This window comes from Argentina silus (assembly GCF_951799395.1).
Source record: "Argentina silus genome assembly, chromosome: 12".
Taxonomy (NCBI): domain Eukaryota; kingdom Metazoa; phylum Chordata; class Actinopteri; order Argentiniformes; family Argentinidae; genus Argentina; species Argentina silus.
Window position 1 is genome coordinate 3,363,972 of NC_139666.1, and position 19,839 is coordinate 3,383,810.

General features: G+C 43.5%; 2 protein-coding genes across 2 annotated transcripts in view; one reads left to right on the top strand and one right to left on the bottom strand.

The window, feature by feature from the left end:
* Window positions 1–1,454: 1,454 nt before the first annotated feature.
* LOC310813178 (lactase/phlorizin hydrolase-like) lies at window positions 1,455–13,868 on the top strand (the record flags this gene model as incomplete). The annotated part of the gene is made up of 17 exons (XM_083682041.1): window positions 1,455–2,076; window positions 3,868–3,935; window positions 4,194–4,271; window positions 4,461–4,554; window positions 5,029–5,113; window positions 5,280–5,952; window positions 6,355–7,003; window positions 7,123–8,682; window positions 9,727–9,995; window positions 10,215–10,505; window positions 10,707–10,905; window positions 11,231–11,433; window positions 11,796–11,902; window positions 12,040–12,171; window positions 12,269–12,492; window positions 12,688–12,924; window positions 13,696–13,868. The coding sequence occupies 17 exons, from the start codon at window positions 1,455–1,457 to the stop codon at window positions 13,866–13,868; spliced, it is 5,664 nt and encodes a 1,887-aa protein (XP_083538167.1).
* Window positions 13,869–16,520: 2,652 nt separating this feature from the next.
* tgfbr2l (transforming growth factor beta receptor-like) overlaps window positions 16,521–19,839 on the bottom strand; it is a gene marked incomplete at its 5' end in the record, with an annotated part of 6,117 nt that continues 2,798 nt past the window's right edge. The window contains 4 exons of the mRNA XM_083682042.1: window positions 16,521–17,376; window positions 17,971–18,098; window positions 18,962–19,103; window positions 19,492–19,839. The exon at window positions 19,492–19,839 is cut by the window's right edge and continues 479 nt beyond it. Coding sequence (XP_083538168.1) covers window positions 17,101–17,376; window positions 17,971–18,098; window positions 18,962–19,103; window positions 19,492–19,839 — 894 coding nt within the window. The 3' untranslated portion in view covers window positions 16,521–17,100. The remainder of the gene's footprint in view (window positions 17,377–17,970; window positions 18,099–18,961; window positions 19,104–19,491) is intronic.

The window sequence follows — 19,839 nt, forward strand, 5'->3', positions numbered from 1 at the left end:
CTACCTATTATTACGTGTTTACATTGTCTATTATATATTAACACAGTCCCACCAATAACTTGTCTTTTGTTATTTTATTCAAATCAGATCTCTTTTACTGATATTAAATCCCCAATATAGATTATATATATAATAGATTACACGAAATGAAATACAACAACACTTAACATGCACATACAAATATCAAAATGTAAATGGTGAACACTGTAAACCTCAATTAACAGAAATAAAACCTATACTAAAGCCGGCAAAGATAACTACGATAACAATACCAAGTCCAGTGCGTTGCAGGCCTGGCGCGTGTAGCTTGAGTGCGTAGTAGCTCACCTAAAATGGCGGCTCCTTCACTCTCACGAGCTAGACGACCAACACCAACTCCCAGTTCCTTAAGCCGGCAGCCTCGCGAAGCTCCTCTCTCGGCAACCGGGGTAGTTCTCTCCAACGGCAGGACTCTGTGGTACTACTGTCTCTCCCGGTGGCTATCGACGTTTTGAACCCCCGTGTTGGTCGATCACAGCCCATAAGCCTCCGAAGAAAAACTAGCTATCTCACTTTTGAGCTAGGCTAGGCTAATCCAGTTGGTTGACCGTCGGAACGGTTACTCCTCTACAGAGAAAGTGTTCCTAAACAGGTCATACGCCGAACGTAGTACTTTGTAGAGTTCACGGGTTGTGTACTCGCATTACCTTGTTCTAAACAACAGAAATAAGTGGGCTACCTATTTCCACACTATTAGATTTCACAGCCAGCAGTACATTCCATCCGTTCTCTTTCTTCGCCTTCTCCCAACTAACGTCTCCTTCTCCTCCACCTGACACCTGACCTCCAACTCACTCTTTCATTGGCTTATGAAAATAAACAAAATGCACAAACTTTATATTTGAATATTTTCTCACAGACATCAAAAGTAAATTCTTTTACAATATTGCCAGCATTGTGAACATAGTATAGAATAAAACAAAATACATTTCACATCATGTAAATAATTAAACACATGAACTTAACCCATGAAAATTCATTTTGCACAATATTCAATACCAAACATAGTAATAGTTTTACCCTTTTTAGTCCTATGTATTCTATTAATGAACTTATTCTATTTATACTATTTATTAATTCCTATCTATTAATCAATGAACTTTTAATAGTTAGGCCTAATTTTCCATAGGGCTACAAACATATGTTGTGTCCCAAGCAGATACTGTATGTATTGTTACTCCTCGGAAATACAAGACTGGACCTACCGAGAAACTCTTGATTAGGGATCAGAGTCTATCTGGAAATAGACCATTATCATCACACCTGCAATAAAACCATGTTATAAGTGGATCTCCGCTATCTTGCATGGTTACATAAATTATGCGAGAGTTCATGCAGAATGGTGGCGTTGCTATAAAAGCCTTGCTGTGCATGGACTGTTTGCCAGACTTTGCCAGTTGACTCACACAACCATGATGAGATCCCTGGGGAGGCTAGTCCCTCTGTACTTCCTATGTCTCTATGGCTGCCTGTGTCAGGAGGAGAATGGCGTTGACCAGAAGGACTTCATGCTTTTAGCAGGACCCCTGACCAACCCCTTCAGGGACCTGAGCACTGAGCTGGATACTTCTGACTGCAGTCTCCCCTTACCTGCAGCCTCCAGAGACTACTTCAGGTACCTCCGGAGCCGGGGCGTAACTCACTTCAAAGTGCCCCTGTCCTGGGCTGATCTCCTGCCCACAGGTGACCCCAAACAGCCCCATCAGCCTGCGGTGACCTGCTACCGGACCCTGCTGAAACAGCTGGTGGAAGCAGGCCTCCAGCCCCTGGTAGTCTTGCATCGCTCAACAGTACCAGAAGCTCTTAGATCCAGGTATGGGGGCTGGGAGAGCCCTCGGCTGCTCAAGGTCTTTGAGCAGTATGCTGAATTCATCTTTCTGACATTTGGAGAGCTGTCACACTCCTGGGTGACGCTGAGTCACCTTCATGAGCTTAGGGGCACAGGACAGCCTGCAGATGCTCCTACTGTGTTCCAAAATGCTCTCCATGTCCATGTCAACATCTATCACCTTTACCATCACCTATTTCCTGGCACAGGTAAGAGTTAAATATTGAAAGATTAAGGAAGACATATAGTGCACTCAACAAATAGTGTAGCACAGTAGAGCAGAACAAGAAATTGATAATGAAAACAGTCACACAGTCAAATTAGAGATGAAAGGATAAAAACTTCCGCTCCAAGCTTCCTTACAAAAAATACATTTTAAACATTTTAACGTCCATGGTTGTTTACATGATCTTTATTGGTCGAATCTTTCCCTTATCAACTGCATACCTGACTCCGATGTGTCTCCCCACCTATCTCATGTTCTCAAAACATAGCTTCCAACGCACAAGGCTCTTCTACTTAATAACACATAACATAGCCAGTATTAGTTGTTCCTGAGCATGAGGGACATATCTTTGATATGCATTTAAACCTTCTGTTACATACATTTAAGACATAGTTGGTCATAACAAAGTGTAAGAAATAGTATGGATGGAAGTTCAATAAGAGGTCAAGACAGACATCTATTCACAGGAACAATTCCTGTGATTCAGATTCCTTCAGTCTCAATGGGACTCCCTGCCAAAATAAAGGTTAAATAAAAACATAAGAAAACAACTCTGCCTTGAGTTTGAATAGTTTTTCACAAGTTTCACTTAATTGCAGTTTATTGTTCTTGATATGTGTTGTAAGAGCAGAATTACATTGCTACAGTCTTAGTCACAAAAACATAAACAATTGATTAATCAGTCCTTATTGCTTTGGTGATACAGTCCTCCTCTCATTACGGTATTTATAATTCATATCATTATTATTGCATTTCATGGTGCATTTTATTATTTGAAAATACTGAAAACATCACTGACAGTGGCTTTAAGGTCACCATTTTCAACCTTATATTCATCATCACCATACCAGTGTCTACAGTACATGTGGGAAAACTGTGTTTTTCTGTATAGTCAAAACAAATGTACCAAAGGAAATTCCCCCCCCTTGATATCATCCTTGGTGAAAGTCAATTCAATGTGACACTGTTTCTGCAATGGCCATGTTCTTATCTTCAGTACTATCTCAGCCATCGTGTGCCTTAGTGTGTCTTATCATTAAGTATTGCAGGTTTATATTGTGTTTTTTTCTTATCTGTTGCGATTATGTGCTTTCAAGTGTTGTGAATGCACGGCATCACAAAGGTCAAGATCTGGGGGAAAGAGAAACTCTGCAGAGAGAGAGAGGATTTATCCATATTCTGCATGACCTGAGAAGTCTCATACACACGCATGCACGCGCGCACACACACACACACACACACACACACACACACACACACACACACACGTACAACATTGGTAACCCGAGGTACACTGATGTAACACACTCCTCTCTGTTAGCTTGTTCCACCACCGCCTTTTAGACATTGCTTGGTTCCTTCTTCAGTCACTGTTCAAACACACAATCTCACATGACTTTGACATAGCTTCATCTATTTTCCATCCATACTCCTGTCAAACCAATATGGCTCTCCTGTACTCTCCAAATAACAAGACTGTGGTAACCAGTGAGGTGGGCTGGTCAACCCTCATTATTATTTTATTTTTTTTAAAATGTTTTTAGGGCATTTCTGCTTTATTGGGATAGAGACAGTAGAGGTTGACAGGAAGGATGGGTGAGAGAGAGGAGGGATGACATGCAGGATATGTCGAGGGTCGGAATCGAACCAGGAACCTTGCGATTATGTGGTATGCGCATTAGTGTGCTACGCCACCAAGCGCCCAACCCTCATTATTAAACTGCAGCACCCTCCATGCAACTGTGAACTTCACATGGTTGTGTTTTCCTCTCAGGGGGACGTGTTTCAATTGGGCTGAGGGCGAGTGATGTTCCTATTCTCCAAAACGAGGCTACCATAATGGTAAGTCAACTCCATGCAACTATCTGGGACTGCAGTTAATATGTGCACTCAACACAAACATGCATTTTTAGCCAGTAAGAACAATGGATCTGAATTTGGACTGGTGTGCTAACTGCACTTATGTTTGCACTTACTATGCATACTATGAGATATTCATTGGAACGGTTCCATATTAAAGTTACTGTTTTTTCATGAACATTTTTTATATTCTACTCCCTAAAACATGTTTTTTGATGATGACGCATATTTCCAATTTAGGAGTCTCTAGATTTAATCTCAGTGGAAATGGAATACAACTCTAAAACAAACCTGGCTGAGGAGATGCAAAGCTTACAGGTAAGAAAGTCTTGCAAGTGTCTGTGTGATTTATTAGCATTTTACCAGTATGAAAAGACACACTTAAAATAAGGAATTGGTCATAATTGAAATAACATAACTGTTTTAAAGAGAAATATGACTACAACTTAACTATGTCATGAATACCCTTGAATGGCCCTTACCCTAACCCTTAATATCATGTTCTAGAGAGCCAGTGGTCAGATACCCATTCTGATCTACAAGATGAATATCAAGGACTGCTGCTACAACCAGTTCAAGCCACTCGCCAACGTTGTGCAAGGTAAATCCAGTGCTATTACATACTGTACACTAAATGTCCACATCCACACACAATACATATTGTTTAGACAGCAATGTTATATAAATACAGACCCCTCTTGACTGCAACATTCCAGTCGGTGGAGCCAAATCGGAGCCAATGAAAACCCATTATAATATATGTTTGATGTGATCTCCCACAGGATTCCATCCAAAATGAAACTTTTATATAGTCCAATAACAATTAGAAAAGCACTTTGAAGTAGGGCAATAAATGTATTCATAGCACATGAAAAACAGGTAGTGTTCATGCTAAGTGATATAAATGTAACTACATATCATAGCGCCTTACAACAGTCCTTAAAAGTGTATCTATAATTGATTACACTAACACACCTATGGATAATATAAAATGTCATGTTATATAACCAATATTAATTTACTGGTTGGATGATGTGAACAACAACCCACTGTGTATGTTCTGTAATTGTTACAGTTCTGGGAAACAAGGATCTGCACATTTTGGGATGTGATATGGTTGACTTGTTTGGGGAGCTGGATTTCCTGGACACTCCTGCTAGGTAACGATTCACTTACTAGTGAAAGACATTGAGAAATTATAATTGTGATAACGCAATAACACAGTTCAGAGATTAGGCTAGATTTATATCTGTATTTGTATCATTGTATCTATACATACCTCTGTATTATTTGAAATGAATTGTCCTTCACCTCTCTTGCCCACAGTTTTAAAGACCGTACTGGAGACACATCCATAGAGAGAAGCTACCAAAGTGTGTGGGATAAGTTTGTGTCTCAGACCCCATCTGAGCGAGATGTCTTCCTGAATGAGTCTTTTCCTGATGGCTTCCACTGGGCCACTTCCAGCGAGTCCTTCAAGGTCGAGGGTGGCTGGTTAGAACATGGGAAGGGTGAGACCATCTGGGATCGATTTGGCCATGAGGACCAAGTCTTTGAGAATCAGACGGCTGATCTGGCTTGTGACAGTTACCACAAAGTGGACTATGATGTCTACTTGCTCAGGGGTCTCCGTGTCAACACCTACCAGTTCTCCATCTCCTGGGCCCGCATTTTCCCCTCTGGTCACCGGGAGAACCACTCTGAGCAAGGGGCACTTTACTATGACAAGCTGATCAATGCTTTGATTGAGTCTGGCATAGAACCTGCTGTCACCCTGCATCACTGGGATCTTCCTCAGGCACTCCAGGACCTTGGAGGCTGGACCACTGGTTCTATTGTAGACGCTTTCAAAGACTATGCTGACTTCTGCTTCTCCAGGTTTGGAGATAGGGTTAAGACCTGGAACACCTTCAGTAGCCCCTGGGTAGTAAGCCATGCTGGATATGGAACGGGTGAGCATCCCCCTGGAATGAAGGACTACGTGGTTGCCTCCTACCAGGTGAGTGATTTACACTTTCTAAGTGAACATGGCAGTAGTGAAGTCCTGCTTCATCACTATGTCCTGCACAAAGAAGTGGAGCACCACAATATATGTTGTTCACATATGCATTTTCTGCATTCTTTACATTTTGTTGGTGCATGTACAAATCATTGAGTGCTTTAAAATATGGTTACCAAGCCACCGTTACAGGATGCAGTTCTAAAGTAGGTATGACTTGTCCTGACTCAGGCCTAGCAGTAGTTCACACTGGTTAGCCTGCCAATGTGAGTGACTCAAGAGTTTTGGGATTCACCCCTTGCTGTTTAATGACAACACTTAGATGACACAGAAATACATTAATTTGAATTTTTTGCCTGGTTAATGAATGAATTGAGTTCCATTGTTTGGAACCCCTAATAGGTGACTCACAACATACTGAAGTCCCACGCTGAGGCCTGGCACATTTACAACGACAAATACAGGAAGCAGCAGGGAGGGAAAGTAGGCATTGCCCTGAACTCTGACTGGGCTGAGCCCCTGGACTCCTCCAGTCCACAAGATGTAGCGGCTGCAGATCGTTACCTGCAGTTCATGCTAGGATGGTTTGCCCATCCCATATTTGTGGACGGGGACTATCCAGCATTGCTCAAGGCTCAGATTGAGCAGAAAAGGCGTGATTGTCCTCTCTCTGAGCCAGCCAGACTGCCTGTCTTCACTGCAGCAGAGAGCCAGCGAATCCGTGGAACTGCTGATTTCCTGGGGCTGAACCACTATACCTCCCGTCTGGTCAACAACAGTGATGGTGGCTGTGTCCCTGGACCACAGGGGGTGGGAGACTTTGAGGCCCATGTGGATCCTTCCTGGTCTGCTACAGTGTCTAACTGGATCCGTCCTGCACCGTGGGGCCTACGCAGGCTAATCAACTATGTCTCTGCAGAGTATTTGAATGTCACCAGGGTGCCCATCTACATAACAGGGAACGGGATGCCCACAGGGTACAGTGGAGACACTCTCAATGACTCGGAGCGCACAGAGTACTTAAGGTGCTACATCAATGAGGCATTGAAAGGTACGTTTACAGTCATTTACAGCAGGATGCACTTCATGTTCCAAAACAGTATTTTATATGTAGTATTACGATATACTACACCTTCTTCATTTTGAGTTGAGTCTTTTGTGTTTTAACAGCAATCCATCTGGATGGAGTGGACGTGCAGCGGTTCACTGTGCAGTCACTATTGGATGGCTTTGAAGGGCCACAAGGCTACAGCGAAAGGTTTGGTTTACACTATGTCAACTTTGAAGATGCCAATAGGCCCAGAACCCCAAAGCAGTCTGCTTATGTATACTCGGAGGTCATCGAGAAGAATGGGTTTGCTGAGACAAAAGACAAAAGTCCACCAGAAAGTTCAAAGTTTCAAACCACTAAGCAGCAACGCTCTTTGCCACCGTCTGAAGTTCCCTCCAAGTCAAAGGTTGTTTGGGAGAAGTTCTCACACCAGTCCACGTTTGAAAGGAAGATTTATCACTATGGCACCTTTCCTGAGGGGTTCCATTGGGGGGTGGCATCCTCAGCCTATCAGATCGAAGGTAGCTGGAATGTGGATGGGAAGGGTGCAAGTGTGTGGGACACCTTTACCCACACGCCGGGCAACATTCCTGGAAACTCCAATGGTGATGTAGCCTGCGACAGCTACCAGAGGTTGGATGAAGACTTGTACATGCTTAGGGCTCTGAAGGTGAAGTCATACAGATTCTCTCTATCCTGGTCCAGAATCTTTCCCAATGGTCATCGCTCTTCCCTGAACCAGAAAGGTGTCAACTACTACAACAGGCTCATCAATAGCCTTCTGGCTTATAACATCACCCCCATGGTGACGCTCTACCACTGGGATTTACCCCAGGACCTGCAGAACATCGATGGCTGGGAAGACACAAAGATGATTGACATCTTCAATGACTACTGCGACTTCTGTTTTGAGACCTTCGGGGACCGAGTGAAATTTTGGTTAACTTTCAACCAGCCCCATACAATCGCATGGTTAGGATATGGACTTGGACAGATCCCACCGAATGTCAGTGAACCTGGGGATGTGCCATACAGGGTTGCACATAATCTTTTGAGGGCACATGCAAAGGCCTACCGTACTTATGACACAAAGTATCGCAAATCCCAGGTTGGCCTGGTCTCCCTTGCCCTCAACGCAGAATGGACTGAGCCCAAGGATGTCAACATCCCCCGGGAAGTATTGGCTGCAGACCGTGCCCTCCAATTCCAACTGGGCTGGTTCGCACACCCCATTTTCAAAAATGGCGACTATCCTGATGCCATGAAATGGCAGGTGGGCAACAAGAGTGAGCTCCAAGGCCTGCCAGAGTCCAGGCTCCCCTCCTTCACTGAACAAGAGAAGGCTGACATCATGGGTACTGCTGATGTCTTCTGCATAAACACTTACACAACAAAGGTGATGGGTCACGCGACCACAAGGCTCTCTCCCCAGTCTTACGACTATGATCGGGACCTTACAGAGGAGGAGGAGAGCGACTCTCCGACAACTGACATCAGCAATCAGAGGGCTGTAGCATGGGGCCTACGGAGGCTCCTTAACTGGATCAAAGAGGAGTATGGAGATCCAGAGATTTATGTTACAGAGAATGGAGTAGCAACAGACACAGACACAAAGACCACTATGGATGACACTGACAGAATATTCTACTTCAAAACCTACATTGATGAGGCTCTAAAAGGTAAGGTCTATTTAATTTATTTTCTCTTATTTTACAACTATTTTACATGTAAAAATATAATTACTACGTATCTCCATGACAAAAACTCATCACCTGAAATCTGGTCTTCAGCCAATAAAATTGCATGCTTACAATAACAGTCGGTGTGAATGGGTACCATGTGGGTACCATAACCAACATGCGCAATAGGATCCTACAAGATAATCTGGATGAAAGTTAATTACCAAGACCATTCAGGCTAAGCTGTGTTTTTTGGCAATGGGGAGAAGGAGGAGACCATAGAGATAGTACAGTGATCTATATCTATTGATGAGGCATGCTCAGTTATGATTAGAGATGATTATAAGAGAGTTCATAATGTAAATACAAATCAGCCATTTGTGTTGCTGAATATGCTGAAATAGTTATCAGTGGTTGACACAGTGCACATGTGCAAACAACTCTGACATAAAGTTTTTTCTTCTACCAGTTCCTCTTCTACCAGTACCTCCTTAACAAGCGCCAAACCTCTCTAACTTCTACCAGTACCTCCTTAACAAGCGCCAAACCTCTCTAACTTCTACCAGTACCTCCTTAACAAGCGCCAAACCTCTCTAACTTCTACCAGTACCTCCTTAACAAGCGCCAAACCTCTCTAACTTCCACCAGTACCTCCTTAACAAGCGTCAAACCTCTCTAACTTCTACCAGTACATCCTTAACAAGCGCCAAACCTCTCTAACTTCTACCAGTACCTCCTTAACAAGCGCCAAACCTCTCTAACTTCTACCAGTACCTCCTTAACAAGCGTCAAACCTCTCTAACTTCCACCAGTACCTCCTTAACAAGCGTCAAACCTCTCTAACTTCCACCAGTACCTCCTTAACAAGCGTCAAACCTCTCTAACTTCTACCAGTACCTCCTTAACAAGCGTCAAACCTCTCGCTCCGCATATCCCTCTCGGCTACCACTCTCCAAACACTTTTTACTCGTTCTCCTTCAAGTCACCTAAACCTTTCAATCTGGGAATTTCCTAAACCCTTTGCTTACTCTCTCGTCCTCTTAGCCTATGACCTGGATGGCGTGAAGGTGAGAGGATACACTGCCTCATCTCTAATGGACTCGTTCGAGTGGCTCAATGGGTACACAGTTGGCTTTGGACTTCACCATGTAGACTTTACCAACCCAAGCCGCCCCAGGACACCTAAACGCTCAGCCCACTTCTACCATCAAGTCATGAAGGACAATGGCTTTCCCCACCCTGAGGATGGTACACCCATTTATGGGAGCTTCCGGAAGGACTTTATCTGGAGTACAGCTACAGCCTCATATCAGGTTACTGACTGCTCATTGATATAATTTATGAGATCATAAACAGCCTTTAAAAACACTATTATGACCAGTTAGCTCCTACTTGACATTTTAGTTGGTATGGTCCTCATACAAAAATGACAATGGCTGATAAAAACCTGTTTGTGCCACTTCTCAACAATTCAGAAAATACTCATATAAAGGGTTGCATGACATGTTTAACTTGTCATTTCTCTTGTCCAGATTGAAGGTGGGTGGAGAGCAGACGGAAAGGGCCTTAGTATCTGGGACAAGTTTGCCCACACGCCTCTTCGAGTGTTTAATGATGACACAGGAGATATAGCCTGTAATAGTTATAACAAGATTGAGGAGGACGTGGCGATACTGAAGAGGTTGAAGGTGACCCACTACCGCTTCTCCATCTCCTGGCCCAGGGTCCTGCCCGATGGCACCAACAAACACATCAACGAGGCCGGCCTCAACTACTACGACAGACTGGTGGATGCGCTGCTCGCCGCCAACGTTCAGCCTCATGTGAGTTTGGGATGTGCTGTTTTAGCTGTATATTTAATATATACAGCATAAGTAATGGGACAGTGAAGCATTGTATTTTTGTTTACTTTTGTATGTCCAAGGTGAGGCCAAAGATCATTTTCTAAATTTGGTTGGACAATAAAGTTCTATTTTTCTATTTTTCATGGCCTCTAAGCCATCGTCCTCTGTTCCACTCTCCAGGTGACCCTCTACCACTGGGACCTACCTCAGGCTCTGCAGGACCATGGGGGTTGGGAGAACGACACAATCATCGACAGATTTAGGGAGTACGCTGATATTATCTTCAGCCGCCTGGGCCACAAAGTGAAGTTATGGATCACCATCAATGAACCTTACAATATAGCCAATGTGGGCCACGGCTACGGAGCTGCCGCCCCAGGTAATACACCTGACTAAACAGCAGAAAGCGATGTGTATATCTTTAAAAATCATCTTAGAGACAGTCACTGTAACTGAATGATACCTCGGATAAAAGAATCAGACCGATTCAGACTCAGGACAGATCCTGGTACTTTCAGATATAGCTCAACGGACAATAATATGTTATCAACTCATCATCAGCATTGTGGGTCAGTTTAATTAGTTACAGGAAGGCATGAACGCAATGGATTGTTGACATTGAACGTTTCCACTAGGAATTAGTCAGGCCCATTTTTCATACTGCTAATTTTACTGGTGCTAATTTTCATCCAAACTATGACCAGGTATCAGCTTCAGACCGGGCACACTGCCTTACATAGTGGGTCACAACCTGATCAAGGCCCACGCCGCGGCTTGGCACCTGTACAACGATATGTACCGCGCCAAGCAGGGCGGCACCATATCCATCACCATCAACTCTGACTGGTCAGAGCCGCGGAATCCCTACAAGCAGGAGGACGTGGATGCGGCACGGCGCGTGGTACAGGTACGGGTACAGACTTTCTAACACATAAGAGAAATTATAATGTGACAATACAATGTTACTGTATAGCAAGTACACATGATATGATCACATTATATATGATAAGTAATTTTTTGTTCAATCAATTCAGGAAGTGATTTGAGTTTACCATAAAAACATTAAAAAAAAATGTTTTCCCAAAAGCTTCTCATTTTCTGTTTATCGAGAAATCATTGAAAATCAGTGATCACTGACTTGTAATTTCAATTCAGTTGTTGAATTGTCTGAATTGAAATTCAACTGACCTCCAAGGTAGTTTCCTTGTTAAACAGTCTTTGCCGTTATTTTGAACAGCTGTCACTATTGAATCTTGTCTCCTGCTGCAGTTCTATATTGGCTGGTTTGCCCACCCTATATTCAATGGAGACTACAGTGATACGATGAAGACAATCATTCGAGAGAGAAGCCTAGCTGCTGGCCTAACTAAATCTCGGTAAGAGAAAAATGAGATGCCCTGGGAATTGTTTTAATAAAACAGCACAGAGTGAAATAGCCAGTGCTCCACGCAGAACCTAAAAAGAAAAAGAGTGTGAAATTAGATGGTAAATCTAATGTGACCTTTTTTTAAAGGCTTCCTGAGTTTACCCCTGCAGAGATCCAGAGGATCAAAGGCACCTACGATTACTTTGGGTTCAACCACTACACTACTGTCCTTGCATTCCCTGTGGAATACGGAAACCTGCAGCACTATGATGCAGATAGGTAAGTGTGTAATCCTCAGGTCACATTAGGGATCAAAGTCTGATGCGTGAGACAGAAGGCGAGAGTTAGTTAATCTGTCATCTACCATATGCGTTAGGGGCGCAGGGACAATTGCCGACCGCATCTGGTTGGACTCCGGCTCATCCTGGCTGAAGGTCTCTCCGTTTGGATTCCGGAAAATCCTGAACTTCATTAAGGAAGAATACGGAGACCCGCCCATCATCGTCACAGAGAATGGGATCTCGGAGCGAGGGCTTGTGGACCTGAACGACATCCACAGGTCCTACTACTACGAGACCTACATCAACCAGCTCCTCAAAGGTACCAAACACCAACATCCCTACTTGGGGACTAACTGTTACATTCTCTAGTGTTCTCTGTTGGAGGTATTTTGTCCTGAAATACTTGCTAGAGGAACTCAAAACCTTCACTACATTTGGAATGCTTTCTGCATTTACTGATCTGCTGAATAACAACCTTGACCACAACCAAACTTTCCGACTCCTTTCTTTGCAGCTTACTTGCTGGATAAGGTGGACATTCGAGGCTACACTGCTTGGTCTCTGATGGACAATCTGGAGTGGGCCACCGGATTCTCAGAGAGATTCGGCTTGTTCTACGTCAATCATTCTGACCCCACGCTCGCCAGAGTTGCCAAGAACTCGGTCGCGCGCTATGCCACCATTATCACCTGTAATGGCTTCCCAGACCCCGCCGACGGGCCTCACGAGTGTTTGAACCCTGGGCCTGAAGGTAGAGTGACCTCCTCTGTCATCTCAGTCTGTACACACACGTGGGGCTTATGCATTTGGGATTCTAGAGAATTGGGCCCCTTTTACAGAATATCTCTATATGCAGTATATTTAACAGTGCATCCTAGTGAGAAAGTGTAGTGTTCACAGTAACGTTAAGAATTTAGAAATCGTGAAAACCATAACACAGAAGACAAAAAGCATAAGACTACACACAACTATTGCCCTTTAGAGAGTGATGTTATGAAGTCATTCAAATGATTGGGGTTTGTGTGGTTATTATCTTCAATGGTATTATTTTGACTGTTCAGAAAGCACAATCAAAGTTAATCAAAACAGTGCCATGTTGCCTGACAAGCCCTTATCTACCTGTTCGGTCAGTATTTCAGCTGACCATTCATTATAACGTAGTGGCTACAGGCACGGACACTTATACCGATATTGTCCACTATTCATCCTGTACTTACTCTGTTGCTACTTCCTTATTCTACCAATTACTGGGGCAGTGTGGCAAGTAGCACATTTGATTTTAAATACTCCAGGTTAGCATCAGATCAAGACCCACTCTTGGTTAGGTTTACGGTAGATATTATGGTTAGGTATAGGTTTACAATTGGTTATGTTTCGGGTTAGGGTTAGGGTTAAGGTTAGAATTAAGGTAAAGGGTAACATCACAGTTAAACAGTACACGCTATGAGAAATCTGATACGCGTTTGTACCTGTAGCCACAACCTCATTATAAATGTACTTGTCTCCTCTTCATTCCCCACAGGAACGAGTGCACCCACCACACCACCTATCAAACCAGTCGAGAGCATTGTGAGCTTCATGGGGGCGCAGCTCTCACCTGATGATGCCGAGGTGGCTCTCTACAGTACCTTCTCTCTCCTCCTTGTGGCCACCATCTCAGCCATCATTATGGCCTACTTGTTCCGGAAGAAATAAAATGTCTTCATCTTCATTCATGGGATTGGCAGTTCGCATCTTTGATTTGGAGGCCATAATTGTATTGTTAAATTGTGACCTATTACTCCTCCAATCAGTGTTTAAGCAGAACTTTGGGTACCCTGTCTAGGAATGTTTGGAAAGACTGAAAAATAAGGCAAAAAATATACATTTTCACATTAGATTAATCAGTAGAATAATCAACTAATAGGAAACGATTCATCAACTAATTGTTTTAATCGACTGACAGCCCTACTCATAATACAATTTGACATTTCCACTTACCATGGCCGTAGTTGATTCACCCAGACAGTTTTAGGCACAAAGTTCCCTTGCTTAGATAAAGTGCCTTGGTGTTCATCCTGATGTGATGATTCATCCTCAGAGCCTAAAATTGGAATACATCACATACACTTACAGCTTACTTGACACTTTCAAGTGAAATAATCTTTTTCTGAAATTGATTAAAAATAACAAACTGAGAAGACTTGTTTGCATAACAATACACAACACATTGAATTGAGTCTAATGCAATAGTAATACTTCACACAATTGCAGAATGAATAGCCTTGTCTTTGAAGGGTCCCTCAGTTGAAAAGCCAATCAATTACACAAGTTGTGAAAAACAGCATGCGCCTTTGGTCCTGCGTGTTGCCTCCCTATCGCCCTCTGTCTTCAGAGTGAACAACTGTCTCACTGCTGTCCTGTCTCACTGCTGTCCTGTCTCACTGCTGTCCTGTCTCACTGCTGTCCTGTCACGCTGCTGTCCTGTCTCGCTGCTGTCCTGTCTCACTGCTGTCCTGTCACGCTGCTGTCCTGTCTCGCTGCTGTCCTGTCTCACTGCTGTCCTGTCTCACTGCTGTCCTGTCTCGCTGTTGGAACGTTCTGCCTGTCCGCTGCTCACATTCACTGGCACTTCATGAGGTCTTTGCAATCGTCAATTAATAATATTGCTATGTATCACGGATTCGCCAACAGAATTCAATGCTGTTCCTCAATAACTCTATATTATGTTGTGTTGAGGTCAGTGTATTCATGTTGTATCTATAATTCGTACATACAGTATCATTGGGTCAATGCAAATTACTTATTGGACCTTTATTACAGTGCATTCATTCATCTATTACCAACCATACTTGTAGGAGCCCACACTGTCCTGAAATCACCAGAAAGGCAGCAAATTCTTGTTTCTGAATATGAATGTAAAAGTCTTTGGCACTATAACAATTCTGTAAATTCTTAAAATGTGTATGTCTATATAAAAATGCTTTGTTGATTTTGCACTGTTTGGTGTATTTTTGGCACCAAACAGTACTGTCACTTGTTATTGTGAGAAATAAAGGCTTTATAGATTGTCCCCTTTGTGGTCATTTTCAGTATTAGTAATTCTGGACTTGGGTTCAGAGGGGTTGGAAAAAGGGTCTCCAGTTTAATGGTCTGCACTCAGGCACAGCGTTGTAGGTGGGCCCCAGGGGGGCAGGCCCTCCCCAGGTAACCTCAGGGCCTGCCCAAACATTTATCCTCATAATTACATGTGATGAAATTTGTAATCATTGAAATGTTCATAATTCATTTAATTTAAGTGGAGAACATTGATGCTGAAATTCAAAATCCAAACAAAAGAATTCTGTAAAATATGACATGATTAGACTGCCCCACTCAACATGAGCCTCGAGAATGGCCCTCGTGACAAGCACTGCTGATTCAAGCAGGAAATCAGTGTCATGCTTCCCACCAATTCAACTTTGAGTTAAATGACATTTGCGCTGCATGGAAATCTATTGATCTCCGTCATTTAATCTTCACTAACACACAGGAACTAAGCCTGCTTGGTTAGTATAATGAAAGGCATACCTTTGTTAGCCAGGAAGTCTTTGATTGAATTGGTTTGCGGCTGATGATCTGGTAGGATGCTGTCTGGGTGAGGGGTCAGAGTAGAGTGACGTCGCTCCTAGATCGTCTTGGGTCGGTTGTGAGATTATCTCACTCGTGATTGAGGTTTGGGGAGGACAAGCTAATCCTAGATCCATGCCTAGGGTTAGGGTTAGGTCAACCTTACCCCGGTGTGAGAGGTCCCAGATGTAGCATTTCAAGGAGTTATTTGGTGTACAAACAGACAAGGCATTGTCTCCTGACAAGCTCAGACAATCTGATTTAAAAGAACAACCTTCTTAGTAAATAAACAGTATTTAGGTACTTCACATGTTGGAAAAAAATTAAGTCAGAGTCATAGCAGAAATATTGGTTATCATGTATTGGTAATGATGCTATTCTAGTCAATTTCCTGCTCGTCAAACCCAAACATCTACCATTAGATGATGAGGACATCCTTGGACATTCAGACATTTAAGTCTGCAGGCAAGGTTACTCATCATGCAAATGTGGTTCCAAACCACCACCACTACACTCACCCCTTTGACATTGTCCTCTGCGGAGAGACCATTCCGGTACATAACACCACTATAACCCAGCTGGATTATGAACAAGGGTTTCCCACTCGCTAAATCAAAACATGTTGATACGCAAATGACGTGTTTTTACAAGGTGTTTTTTTTTAGAAACATAATTATTTTATTATTATTTGATATAGTGACTCAATAAACAAAGATGGTTTACTATCATGTTGACATGTGCCCCTAAAAGAAGATATGAGATATGACATAACATGAAATTCTTGGATGACCACCAAACTGACTGAATCCCACATTTGGCTCTTGGATGTCAGGTGTATACAGTATGTGCTGTAACTCAATTAATATTAGGTGGATTTAGAAAAGTCAAACAGTGTTGAGTATCTACACTAATTCACCACTAGTTCTGTTTATCAGAATTGCATTTTTGACTTTCTGACAATTTTGGTGCACGGTGCAAAATGTTTATGGCTGGTACATAACAGGATTATCTCATTCTTGGCTCTACTATGGTCATGTAATGTATTCATTATGAAGAACATGAATTGACTGGAAACATATTGTGTGTTATTGGCAACATTGATATCGTGGAATGGTGTGTGTAGGGGTGGGATATTGTTCAGTGGTCTGCTGCTCTGCTCAGTTCCTTGTAAGCTGTTTGCAGAACCTTCCATAGAATGTCTTTTCAATGGCTCAAGTACATACACACATAATAAAGTATATGTGACAGAAATAGATGGGAGACCAGCTCCTTAAAATCTGTCATACAAACAATAGTTTGTTTATTTGGCTTTGGCATTTGTGGAACCTTCACATCTGGTTCAGCTGTCCTGATAGGACAGTTCCTCTTGATGCGTTTTGGGAGGACAACCGTCGATATCGCAGTCAGTGTCTGTGTCAAGGGAAGGCGAGTGGGTAGGTGAGGGGGAGGGAGCAGGGGGACACTGCTGGCTGCTGTGGTTGTTGTTGCACAGGTCGGACTCACTCTCGTCCTGAGCCAGCGTATGGAAGCGCTCCACCACACAATGGGCGGTCAGCCGTGCTTCCGGGTCGTGGTCCCAGCACTCCGTGATGGTGGCACACAGCAGGTTCATCCCCTGCGGAGGGAACATTGGATTAACTCATAACCGATGTTGTCAGCAGCAACGTCATCAATTACGACAAGTTAGCCAGTTCTTGTGGCAGCTATACATGCCCAAACCATAGCACCCCTCCAGCATGTTTCACAGATAAGGTGGTATGCTGTCAATCTCCAGATGCTGAATATATCCAGCGTCTGGTGGGGTCAATGGGTTGCAGACTTTAGGCAGTTGTCACATGCAATGGATTGTCGACCAAATACTAAACATGAGTACTCTATTTGGACATCATATGATTTTTTCCAATACTTTTGGAGCCCTGAAATAGGGGGAGTATGTTTAACAAATGTTGTCCTTTCCAAATGGTCAACCCAATCTCAAAAAGTAACCCCATTGAATTAAAGATTCATCTCTACTTTGACCCCATAGTCATTATTTGTTTCCAAATCCAAACTGTTGGAGTATAGATTTAAAAGAAGACAAAATGCTTCCTCTTTCCAATACTTGGAGGGCACTGTATATAGATAGATAGATAGATAGATAGATAGATAGATAGATAGATAGATAGATAGATAGATAGATAGATAGAAATCAGTCAGCTGAGCAGCAGACCTGATGTTGAGTCCAGGTAGTGGGGATCTCAGGGCGTCCTCTGTCCCGTAGGACCAGGTCCCTCATGCTGTCCACACACGGCTGGTCACACACCTTCGACCCAAACGGAGGCTCATAGCTCTTCATCTCTAGGAAAATATGGGAGGTCGAGGGTGAAAAACATGGTGCTTAATTGACATCATGATGGACTTGGGTGGTTATTAGATGGGACTGCTTTGTGTAGGAGCCACTCGTAAGTGTGTGTGGTATTGGGATGTCACACTATGATATAATAATAGTATACGCCATTTAGCTGACACTTTTATCCAAAGCGACTTACATTGCAGTGGGTGCATACATTTCAGTATATATGGTCCCAGCGGGAATCAAACCCACAACCTAAGCACTGTTAGCACCATGCTCTACCAACTGAGCCACAGAGGACTGTACATACACTAGGGGGCAGTCATACATCATACATCTGTCTGATCCTGTGTAGTCTCTACCCTGTACTCACAGATGGTTGTGTCTGACAATACAGCGTCTGTTCTAGTTATGTCAAATTTAAAATATCTGTAAAATATATGTACTATAGTTTACCCTGCTGTTATGTTGCGGGTCAAATTTACCCATTCAAGAGTTTTACACTGAAATGCTTATTTATTTTATTTTTTTCTCGTCTCACCTCTACGCTCTCCGGCGGCTTAAAAATAAAAATAAAAATGATTTTTTTTTTTTTTTAAAGTATCTTTTTTTTGGAAACAGAAAGTTGGAAATTCGGACAGTAGCAGCATTTAACCATAGTATGACTGAGGTGTAATTTGACCTTTATTGCAAACATCTGACTAAACAGTCGGCTCTAAACCGCATGTAGTGTGTAGGTTGGTTAGTATGTAGTAGATCATTTTAGTCAACTGCAGGCTGTATGAGCTTCCGGACACGGCCATGCTGAAGGTGGAGTGGCTGTCCACTCTCCCTTTAATATAACAAAAACTAAAATCTGTGGTCTTACCTTCTATGACATCACAGCGGGAGGCCATCTCCCAGAGGACCAAGGCCATGGAGTAGACATCCATTTGTTTGAAGGCCTCCAGATCCTCCAGGTTGACCCGAGACTCCAGCACCTCTGGGGCCATGTAGCGAGCTGTCCCCACCTGAACAACAAGGACTGGTCTCATGATTCATCCCTTTTTAATACACCCCATCACCCTGATCACGGGTCTGCTCTCTCCCCTTCTGACTGGCAGACGGTACCGCAGCATTGAGACTCATACCGCCAAGCTGTGAGACTGATTTACAGCTGAATCTCACGTCCGTCTCCCATGTATACACAACTCTGCACCCCACTAGACTCCACGTGCTGTTGCTAATGTACCATTGTATCACATGCCCTCATATCATATACTGTATGTCTTATAGACACACTGCATTGTTTATGACTCATAGAGTCACTGTCATTGTATTATTGTGCATTGAGTCACTGTCACACGCCCTGTTAGCCATGAAATTGGTCACATGACCCAGCTGGAAGTTCCATCTCACCTGTCCACTGTTGGCGAAGTCGTCCACGGTCAGGGAAAGGTCTAGACGCAGAGCCAGGCCAAAGTCACAGAGCGCGCACTCCCGCCGGCTCTTCACCACAATGTTGCTGCTCTTCAGGTCGCGGTGGGCCACCGGCACCTTGGGGACACCGCGGGGAGAGACGTCGCTGTGCAGGTGGGCCAGTCCGCGGGCCACGGAGCCAGCCATGGCACACATCTCCGCCCAGCTCAGCACATGGCCGGCCAGGAAGTCCTGCAGGTTCCCCAGCCCGTGATAGGCCATGATCAGCCAGTACTGCCTCTGGGCACCGACGGGCCCGCGCTCCTCCGCTGTCAGGAACTGAACCAC